General features: G+C 58.1%; 1 protein-coding gene across 3 annotated transcripts in view; it reads left to right on the top strand.

Annotated features, from left to right (window-relative positions):
- Positions 1–918: 918 nt before the first annotated feature.
- The window catches only part of LSS (lanosterol synthase), a 31,086-nt gene continuing 15,049 nt past the window's right edge, over positions 919–16,955 (top strand). For 2 of the 3 annotated variants that reach the window (XM_025863498.2, XM_073888915.1), the window contains exons 1-17: positions 919–1,010; positions 1,210–1,378; positions 1,760–1,898; positions 4,017–4,125; positions 5,046–5,167; positions 5,415–5,511; positions 7,323–7,458; positions 7,760–7,868; positions 8,451–8,569; positions 9,809–9,906; positions 10,456–10,483; positions 11,930–11,986; positions 12,655–12,726; positions 13,060–13,110; positions 13,676–13,825; positions 14,465–14,561; positions 15,412–15,517. In XM_025863498.2, the coding sequence (XP_025719283.1) occupies positions 997–1,010; positions 1,210–1,378; positions 1,760–1,898; positions 4,017–4,125; positions 5,046–5,167; positions 5,415–5,511; positions 7,323–7,458; positions 7,760–7,868; positions 8,451–8,569; positions 9,809–9,906; positions 10,456–10,483; positions 11,930–11,986; positions 12,655–12,726; positions 13,060–13,110; positions 13,676–13,825; positions 14,465–14,561; positions 15,412–15,517 (1,673 nt within the window). In that variant the 5' untranslated portion in view covers positions 919–996. Of the gene's footprint in view, positions 1,011–1,209; positions 1,379–1,759; positions 1,899–4,016; positions 4,126–5,045; positions 5,168–5,414; positions 5,512–7,322; positions 7,459–7,759; positions 7,869–8,450; positions 8,570–9,808; positions 9,907–10,455; positions 10,484–11,929; positions 11,987–12,654; positions 12,727–13,059; positions 13,111–13,675; positions 13,826–14,464; positions 14,562–15,411; positions 15,518–15,925; positions 16,063–16,955 lie in introns of all 3 variants that reach the window. The other variant, XM_073888916.1, reaches the window with a different exon arrangement.

Here is a 16,955-nt window from a genome sequence, read left to right as displayed (position 1 = left end):
CCGCTGCGCGGAGGCCCGGTGTTTCGGTGTCACGTCTCCGCTGCGGCGTCGTCAGCGGCCTCCGGGCGGCAGGAAGAGGCAGGCTCCGGAGCGACCACACCCAAGTCCCGGCGTATGCCCTCGAGGGAAGGCGCCGGCAGGCCTGCAGGGACGCGGGCACGACGCCGCGCTGGAGCGCGCGCAGCCGGCCGCCGGGCTCCTGCCGGCCGCCGCTCGGCCCCTCCGCGTCCGTGTGGGCACCGCTTCCTCCGGCAGAGGCTCGCGGCTCGCCGCCCGGCCCGCGTCCCCTTCACGCTCGGCCCCGCGGTCTCCTTCTCTCTTCCCTTCACGTCTGAGCTTTCCTGGCCCCTCCCCCCCCCGACGCCGGGCACCCCCGCGAGCGGCGGAGACTGCCTCCCCTCAGGTCCCCGCCACCGTGCCCGCTCCTCCTCCGAGGAGCCTTCCCACCTCAGCGCCCGGCGGCGCCCTCACCTCCAGGCTCCCGGCTTCCCCTCGCGCACTCGTCTCCAGCGCGCAGGCTCCCCCAGCCTGAGCCTCTCTCCCAGATCCCCCCTGCGCCCGCGGCCTCTTTGTCTTCACATTTTCCTAAGATTCTTCTTACCAGTCACCACTAGGTGACGACCGGCCGCCGCCTCCGCGCGTCGCCTCACGCCGCTCCGGGGCGGACGCGAGCTCCCGGGGTGACTGCAGGCCCCGCCCCGGCCCCGCCCCGGCCCCGCCCCTGGCTACGGTCCTGCCCAGTCCTCGCCGCCAGCCCGGCCCCGCCCCGCGCAGGCCCCGCCCCCGCCCCGCCCTCATGGCGCTGCGTCGTCCGGCTCTCGACCACTGAGGCGGCCGAGCGCGCCCTGGGCCCGCCTTCGCGGCGCTCTGATTGGCTGCAGAAGCATCGGCCCACCGCACCCCGCGAGGTCTGCCGAGGCGAGCGGGCGGGGACCGCGGTGTGGGGCCAGCGGCCTGACCCGGGGCGGCGGGCGGCGGGCGGCAGCGGCAGCGGTCATGACGGAGGGCACGTGAGTCCCCGCGTCCCGCCGGGACCCCCGGGAAGGCCGGGCACGCCGGAGGCGCCGCGGGGGTGGCGGGAACGGGCGCGCGGAGCTCTTCCTCTGTGAGGGGCGTGCAGTGGCGCCCGCCCGTGGGCTGTGGGAAGGGAGCGCGGCGGCCGCGGGGACACGGGTGGGCCGGCGGCTCAGCCGAGCGCCTCGCCCCCAGGTGCCTGCGTCGCCGAGGCGGCCCCTACAAGACGGAGCCCGCCACCGACCTCAGCCGCTGGCGCCTGCGCAGCGAGCGCGGCAGGCAGACGTGGACGTACTTGGCGGGGGCCGCGGGCCCGGGCCGCGGGCAGACGGCGCTGGAGGCGCACTCGCTGGGCCTGGACCCCGTGAGTGCGGCGCGGGGGGCGGGGGGGGCCTGCGGACTCGCTCGGGGGGCGCGGCCTCCACGGCGAAGCCTCGGTCCAGGGCGTCCCCTGAGGGGGCTCGCGCGGCGGCGCCCCACCCCGCGCGCGGGCTCCGGGCGAAGTTGCGGGTCTGGAAGTAGGCGGCGGGGAGCCTTGCCTTCCTCTGCGGAGCGGTGCTCGCAGACTTGCGACGGGTGACCCTCCAGGGAGCTCGGACTCGTGGCCTTGGCCTGGGCCGCCAGCGAGCGGCGCCCGGTGACCCTCCAGGGAGCTCGGACTCGTGGCCTTGGCCTGGGCCGCCAGCGAGCGGCGCCCGGCCCGGCCCCAGGCCCCCGGCTCCCGTCTCTCTGTCCTCCTCGGCAGGGGAGTTACTTCAGGGACCTGCCCGAAGCCGACACGGCCCGTCGAGCGGCTCTGAACGGGATGGTGTTCTACGCGGGGCTGCAGGCTGAGGATGGGCACTGGGCGGGCGACTACGGCGGCCCGCTCTTCCTGCTGCCGGGTAGGTGGCCGCTGCGGCCGCCCTGGGGCATCGGGCCGGGCCCGTGGTGGCCGATGCGGGGCGAGTGAGCCGCTGAAAACCCAGGAGCTGACTTGTGGGAGGTGCCCGTGTTGTCCCGGTGTGGGTGCCGGGGGCGGAGCGAAGGCACTGCTGGCGCAGGGCCCTCAGAGGGGAAGCAGGGGTGCCCTCGTGGGGGCAGGGCAGGGGTGCCAGCACGGAGAGGCAGAGTCGCGCCAGGTGCAGCGCCCAGCCTCTGTAAAGATGCCAGAGATGGGCAGGTGGCGGCTGGGATCCTTAAGTCTCCCTTGGGCAGCCTGCGTGTGCGAATTTGCCTTGAAGGGGTGGCCGAGGGAGCTCTGGCAGGGAACCTGCAGGTTCGGGTGGCGAGCCCTAGGAGGACTGCGTTTGGGCCTCCTGGGTACTGAACTGGTTTGGCTACCTAAAACCACCGTGTTCCCAGAATGTTTCACTAAATACTCAGCTGTGCCAGGTGAGACATTGCCTTCTATGAATTTATGTAGAAGGACTCTTTTCTCTTAGTGGGAGGAGCTTTGGGAATCCGTCATGCTTTTGTCTCCCCTGGGCTGTACAGCACTGTATCTTCTTGTTCAGGGACCTATGGGCCTGCCCTTAAGGGGCTCCTGCTTCCCTTTGGCCGCACCTGGAGCCTATTGAGACTGTTGCCAGAGATCTTCATAGGGAGGCAGTGACACTGCATCTGCCTGCTCTGGGCAAGGTGACAGGACTTCCCTGTGCCTCCAGCACCTCACTGGTGACACGGGGCTGATGAGAATCAGGCTAAGTCTTACATGCCCAGCCCCGGGGACAGCTGCAGCGGTCCGTGCTTGCTACGGCAGCTCTGGACTCCCCCTGCTGGGCTTCCTCCCCAGTGCAGGCTGCAGGCTGGGGCTTTTCCTTCCCCGCTTTGAACTCCGGATAGACCGTCTTCCTCAGGTTGACACTGGTCTGTTCAGAGGTACTGTACAGGGTTTTTCCACGGCTGGCTGAACTTTGACCGGTCCTTCCTTTTCCTGCTTTAATTTGGAAAATGCTCGTGGGGGCCATGATTCTGTATAGACAGTTCCCCATTGAGTGTGGTTCATGTGGCATTGACTATTCCCATGGGTCTTTATGGGAAGGCAGTGACATGGCATTGGCCTGCTCTGACCCCGGGCAAGGTGGTAGGAGCTCCCTGTGCCTTGGCTGCCTCATATGTGATGTGGGGAATCGGATTTGGTCATATGTGCACATATATGCATCACTGTGGTGAGCCCTGACTCTGTTGTTCAAACCCCTGGGCTCCATCCCCTGCCCCACTACCTGGGGGTCTGTGCCTCAGTTTTCTTGCCTCTAAAATGGGAAGATGCTGGCTCTGTTTCTTGCCCATGTGCGTTTCTTTGTCTTGACGGCATCATGACTATAATGAAAAGAGATGGGCTTGATTTGGGATGATTTTTTTCTGTGAACCTCTGCAGCATCTCCAAACCTAGCTGCCCTTCTTCCAGGGTGTGTCTCTGTGTGAGTGTGTCTTCCAGGGTTTCTGATGCCTCTGAGCCAGAGTCAGGCATGTATCCATGGTGCGTTTGGCTGGGGCCTACACCAAGACACACACACCCCTCACCTCCCTTGCAGGGCACCACAGGCATGTGGCTGGGGGAGGAGGGGGTTGGGGTTGAGGATGGCCTGTGAGCAACATATCCAGGAGGGCTAGGCTGGGAAGTTTCTTTTTTGTGGACAATATTTATTGGCTGTTGGCCATCTCCCCCATTTGCAAAGTGATATTTGCTAGGAAAAAAACCTATAAAACAGAAAAACATAAGCCATAAATCTTATCCTATCCAGGGGCGAGCCATTTGGTGTTTCTTCTCCAGCAGGTGTGGACAGTACTGTGGGAGCCTAGAGTGGCTGGGAGGGCTTTGCACACCCCATGTTGTTGCTGTTCCGTGGGGCCTCACTCCCAAAGTCCCTGACGAGGCTGGGAGGAATAGCCTTCTCAGGCTCGTTTCCGTGAAAAACGAGACCACTGGGTCAGCTCCCTGTAGGGTGGGAGGAAAGGGACCTGGGCTTAGCTGTGCTGAGTGCCTGCTCCCAGTGAGGAACATCTTTTCTGCCACATAGGCCTCCTGATCACGTGCTATGTGGCCCAGATCCCTTTGCCAGCGGGATACAGAGAAGAGATGGTGCGGTACCTGCGGTCAGTGCAGCTCCCGGATGGTGGCTGGGGCCTGTGAGTTGTTTTGTTACTGCACATATGTGCATGCTTGTGCACACATGTTCTTGTGTAGGGGATACGCCTGTCAAGAGTAGGGTGACTGGAGCTACTATGGACCTGGGGTGGGTGGGAGGAGAACGTGGTAGGAGGGAGCCTGGCTGGGTCCTGTGTGCCAGCTGGACCCTGGTGTCCTAGGGTTCTCAGGGTAGGTGGCTGCATACTCTGGGCCTCGGTTTTACAGCTTGTGTTGTAACTGGGCTTTATGACTCACACCCCACAGAGAGCCATCTGGCTGTTATCACTAAGGCAGGAGGAAGTTCTTGACTCTGGGATGGCAGCAGGTGGAGCCCGGGGGGCCCGCTGCCCCTCCCCAATTCTCAGTGTGCCTTTCTGACACATAAGCTCACTCTGGGAGCAGGGCCTTCCCTCAGGGGGGTCAACTGCCTGCCCACCCTGGTCATGGGCTCTGGTACCTCTTATTCTACACCCAGGGCTGGGGTTCCTCCTGGCGAGCTAAATCCACACCAGAGGGGTTCTCCATCAGAATTCTTGGAGGACATCCCAGCCTCTGTTAGCCCCTTGACACGGGGGCTGTGGGCCTCAACTTGTCACCTCTAGAGCTTGTTCTGTGTGCTGTCGTGATGAAGGAGCCTGAGTTGGGTCACAGCCTGGGACTGATGTTGATTCAGGTGTGGGAAGTAAGAGGAGGCAGGCAGGTCCTGCACAGGCAGTTTTGGAACTGATCAGTTATGGGAGGTACATGGATTCTTATTGGAAAATGGCAGTTCTGGGTGTTTCTTATGTTGTCATGTTATGTCAGTGAAAGATATTTTAGCATTTTTTATTTTTCTCAGGAAATTTCGCTGAAAACCTTGCTTAATTTCTTAGAAGTAACGAAATATGGCATTCTTTTATTCTATCTCCTACTCCCCAAGGCATGTGGAGGACAAGTCCACGGTGTTTGGGACTGCACTCAACTATGTGTCTCTGAGAATTCTGGGTGTCGGGCCTGACGATCCTGACTTGGTCCGAGCCCGGAACATTCTTCACAAGAAAGGTACTCCTTGCACAGCATGTCCTGGGTGCTCCTTCCTGCAGGTAGAGGCTGTGAATGTCTCACTTATTCTGGGGAAGCCACTGGTTCCACCCAGCAGCTGTGCTGTTAGGCTCTGGAGCCTACTTCTCACCTGGGGTTGGAGGATCCTTAGCACTGTCTTCAGTTCATGCAAGAAGAGGCACATATGATTCCTGAGGAGCTAATTTTCACAGTAAGGCAGATGATATGGGACTTTTCTTTTCTGTAGGTGGTGCTGTGGTCATCCCTTCCTGGGGGAAGTTCTGGTTGGCTGTCCTGAACGTTTACAGCTGGGAAGGCCTCAATACTCTTTTCCCGGAGATGTGGTATGCTTGCCCTTCTGCGGTCGATTTGTGGCTGGGTTGCCAGTGCCTTCCTGAGTCGGGTGACGGGCCCTGGGTGACTTGCACAGATGAGTGGGCAGTCCATTCTGTGGTGTGAGGCTGCATTAGGCTTCTGGTGGAGGCCCTGCTTGGCTGAGTCCTGCAGACCAGTGGAAGGTCCTGCAGACCCCAGTTGGGTAGGAGGAAGGGAGGCACTGTGGGCTTGGGCCATGTGGCAGGTGAGTGGGGCCCCACCAGGCTGGGAGAACCGCTGGTGTGGGGAGTGTGAAGCTCTGGCATTGTTGCAGAAGGCTGTGGTGTGTCTTGTCATTATGGATGTTTGGAGCCTCTGTGGAAGTAGAAACAAGAAGGCAGTAGGCCGTGCAACTCTTGCCAGCCTCAGCACTGGGGTGTGCTGTGCTTTTCTCTGTTCCTTTATCTTTCTGCTGGTGAATGAGAAAGTTAATCCCAGACATCATACGTCAACTGTGGGCACTACGGTGCGTATCTTTAAAAGAGAAGAATTTCCTTGTTAATAGAATCACAATGCTGTTTAAATACTCAGCAGAATCAACACTAATTCCTTATTGTGTGATACTTCTAACTAGTGTCTTAACACTTTGGGCATTTCCCCAGAAAACATTCATATGCATGTAAGTCCCCCAGTGTCACCTTCAGGAGGTGAGACCCCTGGTCAGGCTTGGGTAGAGCCCCTGCTGGCTCCCTGGAGCCCTGTCAGCAATGTCGTGGCCCTCCAGGGAGCTGTCAGGGAGGTTGGGGGGCTGTTGTGTTAGACGACCTCGGTGGAGGTCATATTAGATGAAGGGTTCTGACGCCAGGGTTGAGGGACCAACCTCTGCAGCCTTGAGGGGTGGTGACGGGGGCAGAGGGTGGTGAGGTGAAGTAGTGGGAGGGCTGCTTGGGAGGAGGCAGGGAGGTGTTCTGGGACCATCCCTGCGCTCCTCACTGGCAGCTTGCTGGGGGCACCGTGGACCTGCCCAGTGTAAGGAGTGGGCAGAGGAAGACACTGAGTGGGCGCCAGGGGAGTGTGTGGGTCTGCCGGGGGCACCGTGGACCTGCCCAGTATAAGGGTTAGAGGGTGAAAGTGTGCAGGGTAGGGGACCAGAGATCCTGAGCCACTGCAGCTGCAGAGAAGCTGTAAAATAAGCCCTTTAAAGTGAGTGGGGGAGCCCTGGAGAGTGAGGAAGTGGCCTGAGGCCAGAGTTGGTGGGAGTGGTGGGTACCTGCCCGGCTCATGACTGGCCTGCCCGTGCCCCTCACACATGAGGACAGGAGGCTTGAAGGGAAAGTGGGAAAATAACCCCAGGTACCCACCCACCCGGGAAGCTGGTGGAGCTGTGTATGCTAAGGTCAGGCTAAATGTCTGGGCAAAAACGTGTTGGCGGAGATAACCCTCAAAGCCTCAGTCCTTGAGATGTGCCAGTTCTGAAGCGTTTTAGATCAACTTTTTATTTTGGAATAGTTTTCAATTTCCAGAAAATTTGCAAAGATAGTCCAGATTGCTCCCATAGACCCTTTACCCTATTTCTCCATTATTAACATTTTACATTACTGTGGTACCTTTGTCCCAGCTAAGAAACCCACAGACAGTCCTAAAAGTTTAGAAGTCAAGTTTCCTGGCTTTAGATGTGTTGCAGCTGAACCAGGAGTGGTTATCACTCGTGAAGACTGTGCCCGTCGGCACCCCACAGGAGCGTGGCTGCAATGTGCTGGTGGCCATGCCAACTTGGGCTGGGGCTGCGCGGGTGGTGCTGGAGGGGGCCGGGCCCTTCCGCTGACGTGCCGTTCCGCAGGCTGTTTCCTGACTGGGTCCCCGCACATCCCTCCACGCTCTGGTGCCACTGCCGACAGGTCTACCTGCCCATGAGCTACTGCTATGCCACCCGGCTGAGCGCTAAGGAGGACCCGCTGGTCCAGAGCCTCCGCCAGGTAAGGACTTCTGGGCAGGGACCCCCAGGCTGGGGGTCACCCTCGGGTCTGACTGCGCGTGCCTGCTTGCCTGGGATTGTGCAGAGCTGAGTTCCAAGTCGTGAGGGCGGAGCCTCCACCTTCCCGGATCCTAAGTGACTGCCTAGAGGGGCTTTTGCGGTGGGACGGGCTCAGGGCCCTGGAAGCAGAGTCCACATGGGGAAGCAGGTCCTGAGAGGAGGCTCGGGGTCAGGATGTTCATTAGGGTGTGTGCTTGGGAAGGCAGCGGGTGAGGAGGGTGCTGAGGTGCTGCTGCCCCCAGGAGCTGTACGTGGAGGACTACGCCAGCATCGAGTGGCCGGCACACAGGAGCAGCGTGGCCCCCGATGAGCTGTACACACCGCACAGTTGGCTGCTCCGTGTGGTGTACGGTGGGTGCTTGCTGACGGGCTGGCGGGCCTCCCAGGACTTGGCTGGCACATCAAGTGATGCTGAATCTCCTCCCCTTTCTCACCACCTGTCATTTGGGCCCTGTGGTGACTGGGGGGGCAGCCGTGTGTGCTTCGTGTCAGTGGGTCTGCTGTCTTTGCCCCTGGAGCAAGCCTGGGGCTGGGGCTCCTGGACAGGAGGTTTGGGAGCTGCAGACCTAGAGGGCACGCTCGTTCCTTCTCTTAGGGGAGAAGTTGCAGGCCTCCGTGGGGCCTGGTGCAGGCCCATCTCCCTGCAGGAAGCCTGGTGGCTTGGGGGACAGCATGGGGTGCAGTGTGTGGAATGGTCATGTTCCCTCACTCACGCATCCCCTTGTTCATGTCTTCTGTGCTGGGCCCCAGGGTGGGAGCTGGGACCCTGCCTCAGTCAACACTGAGATGCATCTTGGCTGGATTTCCATTCAGGAAACAAGGCGCTAGGGGCAGGGCAGGGCAGCACGCTAGGATGTCAGGGAGAGTCGGTGGGGAAGACAGGGTAGGGAAAGGCCCAGCTGCTGTCCTGTGCTGATGACTTCACCCCTGCAGCACTACTCAACCTGTATGAGCGCCACCACAGCACCAGCCTACGGCAGCGGGCCATCCAGAAGCTGTACGAGCACATCGTGGCAGATGACCGCTTCTCCAAATGCATCAGCATTGGCCCGGTCAGTGCTCCCACTGCCCTGTGTCTGTACCCCACCCCGTGTAGGGTAAGAAGCTAGGGCGGGAGGCCCTCTTGAGGCCAGTCTCTGGAGCTGGGAGTGGGGGTCTTCCTGGAGGTGAGGTCTCCCACCAGAGCCTGGCAGACAGGACCCCCCATTCTGTCCCCTATGTTCCTCCTGCACTTAGCACTCCCTTCCCTCCCCACCACCTGGTGTGTTTGGAATGCTGCTCCTTGGGCCACCTCTCAAGATCTTTCTGGCCAGTTGGGAGGAATGCTTTTCCTCTGTTGACCATCTCCCCACAGAACTTGCTGTCTGCCCTTGCCTTGTGGGGTTTAGAGTGCTGGGGTGCTTGGGCTCCAGCCCTGGGTTCCTGCTGAGCCTGGTGACTCAGAGCTCTCACCTCTGAGCCTCTGGGCTCCCGACCTGGCTTTACATCGTGAGGCTCTGGGGCCTGGCAGAGGCCTGGCGTGGACACACTTGTAGAGGCAGGTGTATCCCAGGCAGCGCAGGGTTGGGGCTGCCTCACAGCTGTGGGGTGACAGCTACAGAAGACAGTGTTGTTTTGGGCCCCTGGCGGGCCATGATGGCAGCCTTTCTGGGTCAGTCCAGTTGGTGCCATATCACACAGCTCCACTCCCGACCCTACTCGCCAGTGTTCTGTGGGGCTTGGAGCCGTGAGTCATTGCCCTTTCAGCAGCAGTGTGATCCTGTGTGGGCTTTTGACTTAGCGCTGAGTAAGGCATGTCTGACTTGAGTGAGAAGTGCAGTGCTAACGGGATCTTACGAGATGCCAGAGTGTGAGGTTTGGGTCTTTAGAACATTCTAAAGTGGTCCCTGCTCCACAGGTCTTGTCTCTGTCTGTCCCGTGCTCCTCAGGCCATGCCGTTCTCTGTCAGTTATCTGAGGCACGTAGGACGCGGCACATCCCACGGGCCCACCAGGGGCCCCATGGTGGCTGTGCTTGCTCGCCAGCTGGCTCGGCTTGCATTGTCTCTCACGGGATGCCCTGCCTTCTCTCTGTGCACATGCCTCAGGCCTTTCCTGCCTCCCTTTCTGGGGGTGCAACTCTGGCTTGGTCTCTGGCTCTCAGGGCCTGGTGTGCCACGAGGGCTCCGCTTAGGGTGGAAGGCCTTGTCTGGCCCAAAGTGAGGTTGTGCTGGGGGCCCAGTGTATAGTCCTTGTGCTCGGGAGCTGCTGTGGGTCTGGAGCAGGGTCCTGATAGGGCCATGTTTCCCACAGATCTCGAAAACCATCAACATGCTTGTGCGCTGGTACGTGGATGGGCCAGCCTCCTCCGCCTTCCAGGAGCACATCTCTAGGATTCCTGATTACCTCTGGTGAGTAGTGGGAAGGGCCTGGCTGGTCACTGCCACTAGGTTCCTGTTACGTGTGACTGAGAGCCAAGGGCAGACATGCGTGGGGACCTCCCTGGGCACAGTGGCAGGTGACAGGATCCTGTATCTCAGTGTCCTGGCAAGGGTGCTTTGGGGTCTGGAGTAATGCCTGGAACGAGAAATTTCAAAGTTTGTGGAAGATGGTGAGGGTTATCTTTGAGTTGAAAGATCTGCCATGTAGTGGGCACTTCTGGTGATTTTGGAAGGTAGAACTTGGAAGCCTGTGGGCAGATGGGGCAGGTTCTGGTGAACGTCAGGGAAGGCCTCACTGACCAGGACAACTGATCAGTCACGGATTGCAGTGCGACCGTGGTGGGTGGGTGTGTCCCATGGTGTCCCATGGTGGGGAGTCCTGCATTCGAGGGGCCCCTCTTCCCTCTGGTGGTCATGTGGGCCTGCTGCCATAAGTGGGGTGAGCCGGGCTCTGGGTGGCCACCTGACTTCAGCTCTTTGCCCTCTACTCCCTGACCTGGGCTTTTCTCGTCCTCACAGGCTGGGCCTCGATGGCATGAAAATGCAGGTAAAGGCTACAAGGCCACGGCCACTTGCTTCCTTATCAACCATTCCTGCTCTTTGGGTTTGTTAAGATAACTACTCCTCACAGTGAGTTCTGGCAGTGTGTGCTGAGTGGCTGCAAGTATCCCCAGTCCTGCGTCTGAGGGGACAGCCAGTGGCAGGGATGCCGCCAGGCCCCAGGGTTATTTCCCTTTCAGCAGCAGTGTGATCCTGTGTGGGCTTTTGACTTAGCGCTGAGTAAGGCAAGTCTGACTTGAGTGAGAAGTGCAGTGCTAATGGGATTTTACGAGATGCCAGAGTGCGAGGTTTGGGTCACCATTTGGCTCAGTGTGGAAACGTGGAGCCTCCAGCAGTGTTCTTGGATCTTATGGGCCACTGGCCCTTTAGGACGGGTACACATGGACCCAGCACCGTCTAGCGCAGAGTTCACCTCAGCGTCCTTGCCTTACCCCTGGCTCCCTGACTCCCACATGCCAAGAGGAGGAGGAGGTTGTCAAGCCCCACGTGGGCTGTTCATGTCTTCTGAACCCTTCAGTGCCCTAGCTGATTTATTCTTACAGAAGGGCTGTGCTGCTCTCAGTGCCTTGCAGGGTTGATGACAGTCCCTCGTTTGGTTTGGGGCACATTTGTTGGCATCAGGGTTTGAGCCAGGTGGCTGGTCCTCGAAGCCACTTTTGTCCGGTGGTCTGGGCGCCCTTCTTCCTGGGTGGTTGGTTGCTTAGAGCACCCACCTTCTGGATCTGCCTGGTTGTTTCCTCTGTGCCCTCTATTTCCTGCAGTTGGAGGTTAGACTCTGAGGCTTGATCCTGAACTGGGTTCTTTTGGCCAGAAGGCTTTCTTGGTGACAGGTGTCCTTCCTATGTATTGTCCTGCGGGGCCACGGTTTCTGATGCCCCCTCAGGGCTGTCAGTCGGGCCCTGCTGTTGCCAGCCCTATTATCTGAGTGTCCCTGTCTCTGTTTCAGTGTGATTTGGCCACTGGCATTCTCGTGGGACCAGAGTGTTGACTGGTGAACTAGGCTCCTAGGGTGGGATTTGAAGGGGGCCTTCCCAGCTCTTTTGAGGCCTCAATCAGGTGCCACCACCTCCAGGCATACTCAGATATGAGGGGGTGTTTCTGGTCAAAGGCAAGAGCATCACAGGCAGTGGTCGTCCAGATCCTGGAAGTGTCCCGAGAGGGTTCTGTCCTGGCCAGTGGCCTGGTGAAGGCGGTTGGGACTGCCCAACCCTCACCTGCCTGCAGGAACAGCCCCTCTCTGGCCCTCATGGGCTTTGCGGGGTGCCAGAGCATGGGGCCTGGGGTCGGGAGTTGGCTGGGCTCCCACCTCTTTGCAGGAGCTGTTGGGAGCCCCCAGATTCCTCCTCGGCTCCCCAGGTGCCTGTCAGATCCTGGGCGATGGTGGGTGGGTCGGGGGAGCTGCGCTCCTCTAACGGCTCGTGCTTGCGTGCAGGGCACCAACGGCTCGCAGGTGTGGGACACCTCATTTGCCATCCAGGCTCTGCTAGAGGTACGTGGCTCTGCCTCCGTGTTCTTCAGCCTCTAGTTGACCTTCCCGCGTGTCCACTGCTGCTTCCAGTGTGGACATGGCAGTTGCAGACCCTGACTCTTGGCTCACCTGGGCTCCAAGGCCTCTGGTGATGGTCCCACTGAGGCAGTGGTCTTGCCCAGCAGCTTTGGGTAGTAAGCCAGCTGGGAGGCTTCAGGAGCAGGGAGCCTTGTAAGATCTGTTCCTGTGGAGACAGGGCAGGAAGCTTCTAGCAGGGGGAGTGGGCTCTAGGCTTTTCATAACACTCAGACTGCTCATCATGGATACCTCTGAGCACATGCTGGAGAGAAACCAGAAGGTGTTTTTGTGCTGGTGGGATTCAGGGTGGTGACATTCTGGAGAGCCTTGAGAAGGGGTCTGGGCCACATGGGGGTCTGCCTTCGATGGGGCTGGGGGTCCTCTGGACACGGGCCGGGCTGGGCTGGGTGTGGTGTGGACTCTCTTTTCTGTCTCCTTCATTTCTCCATCACATCCTTCTGACTTGTCAGCAGAAACGGAAGAGCCTGAGACTTGGGTGGGTTTGCTCCTGTTTCCCAGTGGTGGCAAGACATCACCAGGATTGTTTGGGAACCAGTTCACCTGTGCAGGCTTGTGCCAGTGAGCGGCTCAGCCTCTGTTGTCTCTTCCAGGCAGGGGCACAACACAGGCCTGAGTTTTCATCTTCCCTGCAGGAGGCACATGAGTTTCTCCGGATCTCACAGGTGAGGCAAAATCTGCCTGTGCCTGGGGCTGCTGGGGCTTCCCACAGGCAGGGGTGCACCTCCTCACCTCTGCCTTGGCACCCCTGCCTGCCCTCTCCACCTTAGGATAGTGCCTGGTCATGTTTATCCAGCAGTGGATGGGGGTTGTGGGTCATAGGCCACAGGGGTGATGCCTTGAAGGGTGCCTTTGGTTCCGATGGTTGAGAGGGCCGTAGGGCAGCGGCTGCGGGTCCCTGCATATTCTGCACCAGACCCTGCCGGCCCCGGTGTCTGCAACTGGCGGTGACGTGGGACCTCCTCTGCTTCCACATGTGCCTCTTGGATGCTGCCCAGGTCCCAGACAGCCCCCCTGACTACCAGAAGTACTACCGCCAGATGAGCAAGGTACCACAGCCAACCCTGTTTGCCCTGAGTCCTGTGCCCTGGTTGGCTATGCTTTGCCCTTTAAGTGGGCTCTTCCCTCGGCTTCCTGGGGCTTCCTGCTCCGATAGACACACAGCGTGGTGTTCCAGCAATGCATCCGAGGTTTTCCTGGCTGGGGAAATGTATATGTGAGGTGGCTGAGCCATATGGGGCTTCCTCATGCTGCCACGTCAGGTACTATACACACACACACACACACACACACCGGTGTGTCAGAGGTGCTTTTAGACGGCAGTACGTGCAGAGAGCAGAGACCGTGTTTCGTCGGAACATGGGTTAGGGTGATGGGGATGCTGCAGAGGGTGTAGGGCAGCTCCTCTGGGTGTGTGGGACTGTGTGTGTGCGCCTTCTCACAGTGGGTCGGGAGGCCCGTCCACGTGCGTGTGGTGTGGAACTGCAGCCGCGCCTTTATGGTGGCCAGGCCTCCGCACTGGTGAGGAAGGGTGCTCTCACCTTGGGAGGTCCTGACGACCAGGGTGCGGGCTCAGCCCTCCACACTGGCCATGACAGGCCCCACGCTTTGCAGGGTGGCTTTCCCTTTAGCACACTGGACTGTGGCTGGATTGTTGCCGACTGCACAGCTGAGGCCTTGAAGTCCATCCTTCTCCTGCAGGAAAAGTGTCCCTTTGTCACCAAGCCCGTCACGCGAGAGCGGCTCTATGATGCTGTTGCTGTGGTGAGGTTCTGGGCAGGGGGCTCTGGTCACGGGGCACTGTGCACGACGGAACCCCGGACTTCCCCACAACACACCCTCAGGTCCGCTTAGCACCGCATGTGAGCTGCGCTTCCCACGGCTTTGGTCTCTGCAAACCCCCAGGGTCAGACTGCAAGCCCAGAGGGGCTTATCCTCTGGTGGTATCTGTGTTTGGGGAAAGCCAAGAGTCCTGTGCTAGAGGCTCGTGGATCTGGCTACTCGCCAGGGAGGGCTGGCATTCTCCACTGGGTATCTGAAGAGAAAACGAGAACTTCTGTTTGTGTTTGTACAGAATCCTTTCAGGACACCCAGTTTCTGTGCATATTTTACAACGGAGATCGTATAGCTTGGCAGTATACATGTGATTTATAAATGGATAGGCAAGTGCATGCCAGGGTCCCAGATGGTCACTTGTGGAGCACCTGCTTGATAAAGTTGTTGCCCACTGCTCTAGGCACTGAGGGTCTCGGTTTAATGTGAGAACTGGCTCCCTGTTCCCTATCCCTGCCCCATGGGTCTTAGCCTTGGGTGTTTCTAGAAAGGTCCACTACAGCTTGTGGGCTTCCCCCTCATGCTCAAGTGCATGGGTGAACTCTCAGGATGTCCTCTCTCTGGTTTTAGTTGCTGAACATGAGAAATTCTGATGGCGGGTTTGCCACCTATGAGACTAAGCGTGGGGGGCACTTGCTGGAGCTGCTGAACCCCTCGGAGGTCTTCGGTGAGTGGTTGGCCAGCCAGGTGGTACACAAACCCAGGGACCCCTGCTGTGAGATGGATTTGCCAACCAGAGCCCTGAGTTGTTTCCCCAGGCCAGGAGCAGTGCCAGCAAAGGTGCTGCAAATGATTGTGGACCCTTTAAGGAGCACCCCTAAGCCTTGGAGTATTCTGTGCTTCTTACCTCTGAAGGTGGCCATAGTGCCTGTGGGTGTGGATGGAAGAGCTGTGGTTTTGTTTCTCAGAGGTTGGTGGAGGAGTCGGTGGGATTCACACCTGGCTCTCTGGCTTGAGCCTGGGCTGGCTCTTGCTGTGTGCTCTATCCTCTGTGGAGACCATCCTGTGTGCTGGGTGCTCTTCACAGAGCCCAGGCACATTGCAGGGAGGTGTCGGTGGGGACCCACTGGCCCTGTGTCCTCCCTGCTGTGTCCGGTCGTTCTAGTCTGCCAGGGTGGCTTCTTTCCCTGAGTGCTGCCCTCGCATGCCCCTGGACCCCTGTTTCCCGGTCTCTGTCTGACTTCTGTAACTGTTAAATGTGGTCTAGTTGGGCTGGGGTGTGGCTCTGCCCTGTACCTCTCCTTCACTCTCCCACTGGCCCAAATGTCCTACAGCCAGATATGGGTCTCCAGGTCACTGTGTAGGTGCCGGCCGCCCTCCCACCTGGTGGCCATGTCTCCTGGACCAGTCACTGGGAACTCTTTCCTTGTTTCCTCTGGAGGATGATCAGGCTCTTGCTGTCCCGTGTAGGCTCTGCATGTTATGGCGCTCTCATTCTTCATGGTTTGGCGTGAGTTGCCAAATTGGGTGACAAGATGAAACTCATATATGCATTGATCCTTCCTTCCCTCTCTCAGGGGACATCATGATTGACTACACATATGTGGAGTGCACCTCGGCCGTGATGCAGGCACTGAAGCTTTTCCATGAGTGTTTCCCAGACCACAGGGCCGGGGAGATCAGGTAAGGGTGGCCTTGGCACAGGGATGTTTGGTCACTGAGCCACGGGTGCTTACCCGTTCAGGAGCCAAGAGCTGGGACGCTGCCACGCTGGACAGGGAGAGCATGTGGTTGCTGGGGTGGGTGGCTCACCGCAGGGAGGGGACTCTGGAATAAAACTCATTTAATAATGGAAGGGATTTCCAGTGTTGCTGAATCCAGTTGTATGCCTCAAAGTACAGTAGACCCTTGAACAACTCAGGGGTTAGGGATGCCAAACCCCTACACAGTTGAAAATCTGTGCATAACTTTTGATTCCCTGAAATCCTAACTACTAATAGCCTACTGTTGACTGCAAGTCTTTCCAATAACATATGCAGTTGATGAACACATATTTGTATGTTGTATTTTTCATATATTGTATTCTTACAGTAAAGTAAGGTGGAGGAAAGGAAACATTAAAGAAAATGATAAGGAAGAGAAAGTACACTTACAGTACTGTACCATATTTATCGGGAAAAATATGCTTATCAGTGGACCTTCGAAGTTCAAGTCCATGTTGTTCCTAGGTCAGTTCTATATCAAATATGTGTACTAGGGGCTCAGAGTATCACAGCTGTAACACAGAAATCAGTTATTTTTCACATCTTAATATTGGTAAAAAAGATCTGTATCCCCGACTGCACCTGTGTCCACATAAACGGTGGTTTTTAAATAAGCCTGTCCTGTTGACATCTGGCACGCGTAGAGAGAGATGCACAGATCTTATGTGTGGTGCCTGATGAATTACTACGAAGTGGACACACCCGTGTGACCACAGCAGGCACATAGATGTTACCAGAAGCTCCCCTTCTGGTTCTCCTCAGGCAGCTGTGATCCTACACTTGGGGGATCCCACAGCAGGACTCGTGGGTCTGGCTTTCTCCATTCACTTGGTGCTCATGAGACCCAGCCAGATGGTCTCGGAGCAGCAAGCCCACCCTCTCCTTTGCTGTCAGCATGTCTGTGGAGTGCAGATGGCATACTTTATTTATCCATTGGTTTGTCTTGGATCCTCAGGGGTCTTTCAGTTGGTCCCTCTGAATCATCCTGCTGTGAACACACTGTGCTTTTGGGGCCCAGGGTACCCATTTCTTGAGGACATGTGCTTAGGAGTGGACTCGCTGTGTTATGGGGTACACTTGTGTACCCCTGTAGGTTCCCCTTCACCCCAGTGTGATCTCGTTTCACGCTTCACAGTAAAGCTGGTATAGACTCAGCTTGGTCATGGTGTGCTTTCCTTTTTAGATATTGCTGGATTCAGTTTGAAAAGTACTTTTTATTTATTTAGTTTTTTTTTAATTTTATTTTTTAATTTTTTTATTTTTTATTGTTATGTTAATCACCATATATTACATCATTAGTTTTTGGTGCAGTGTTCCATGATTCATTGTTTGTTCATAACACCCAGTGCTCCATGCAG

Source organism: Callorhinus ursinus, unplaced genomic scaffold (genome assembly GCF_003265705.2).
Source record: "Callorhinus ursinus isolate GAN/ISIS: 27379988/994484 unplaced genomic scaffold, GSC_fseal_2.0 scaffold98, whole genome shotgun sequence".
Lineage (NCBI taxonomy): Eukaryota > Metazoa > Chordata > Mammalia > Carnivora > Otariidae > Callorhinus > Callorhinus ursinus.
Note: the sequence above shows the minus strand (reverse complement) of the source record. Positions and strands in the feature narration are given on the sequence as shown.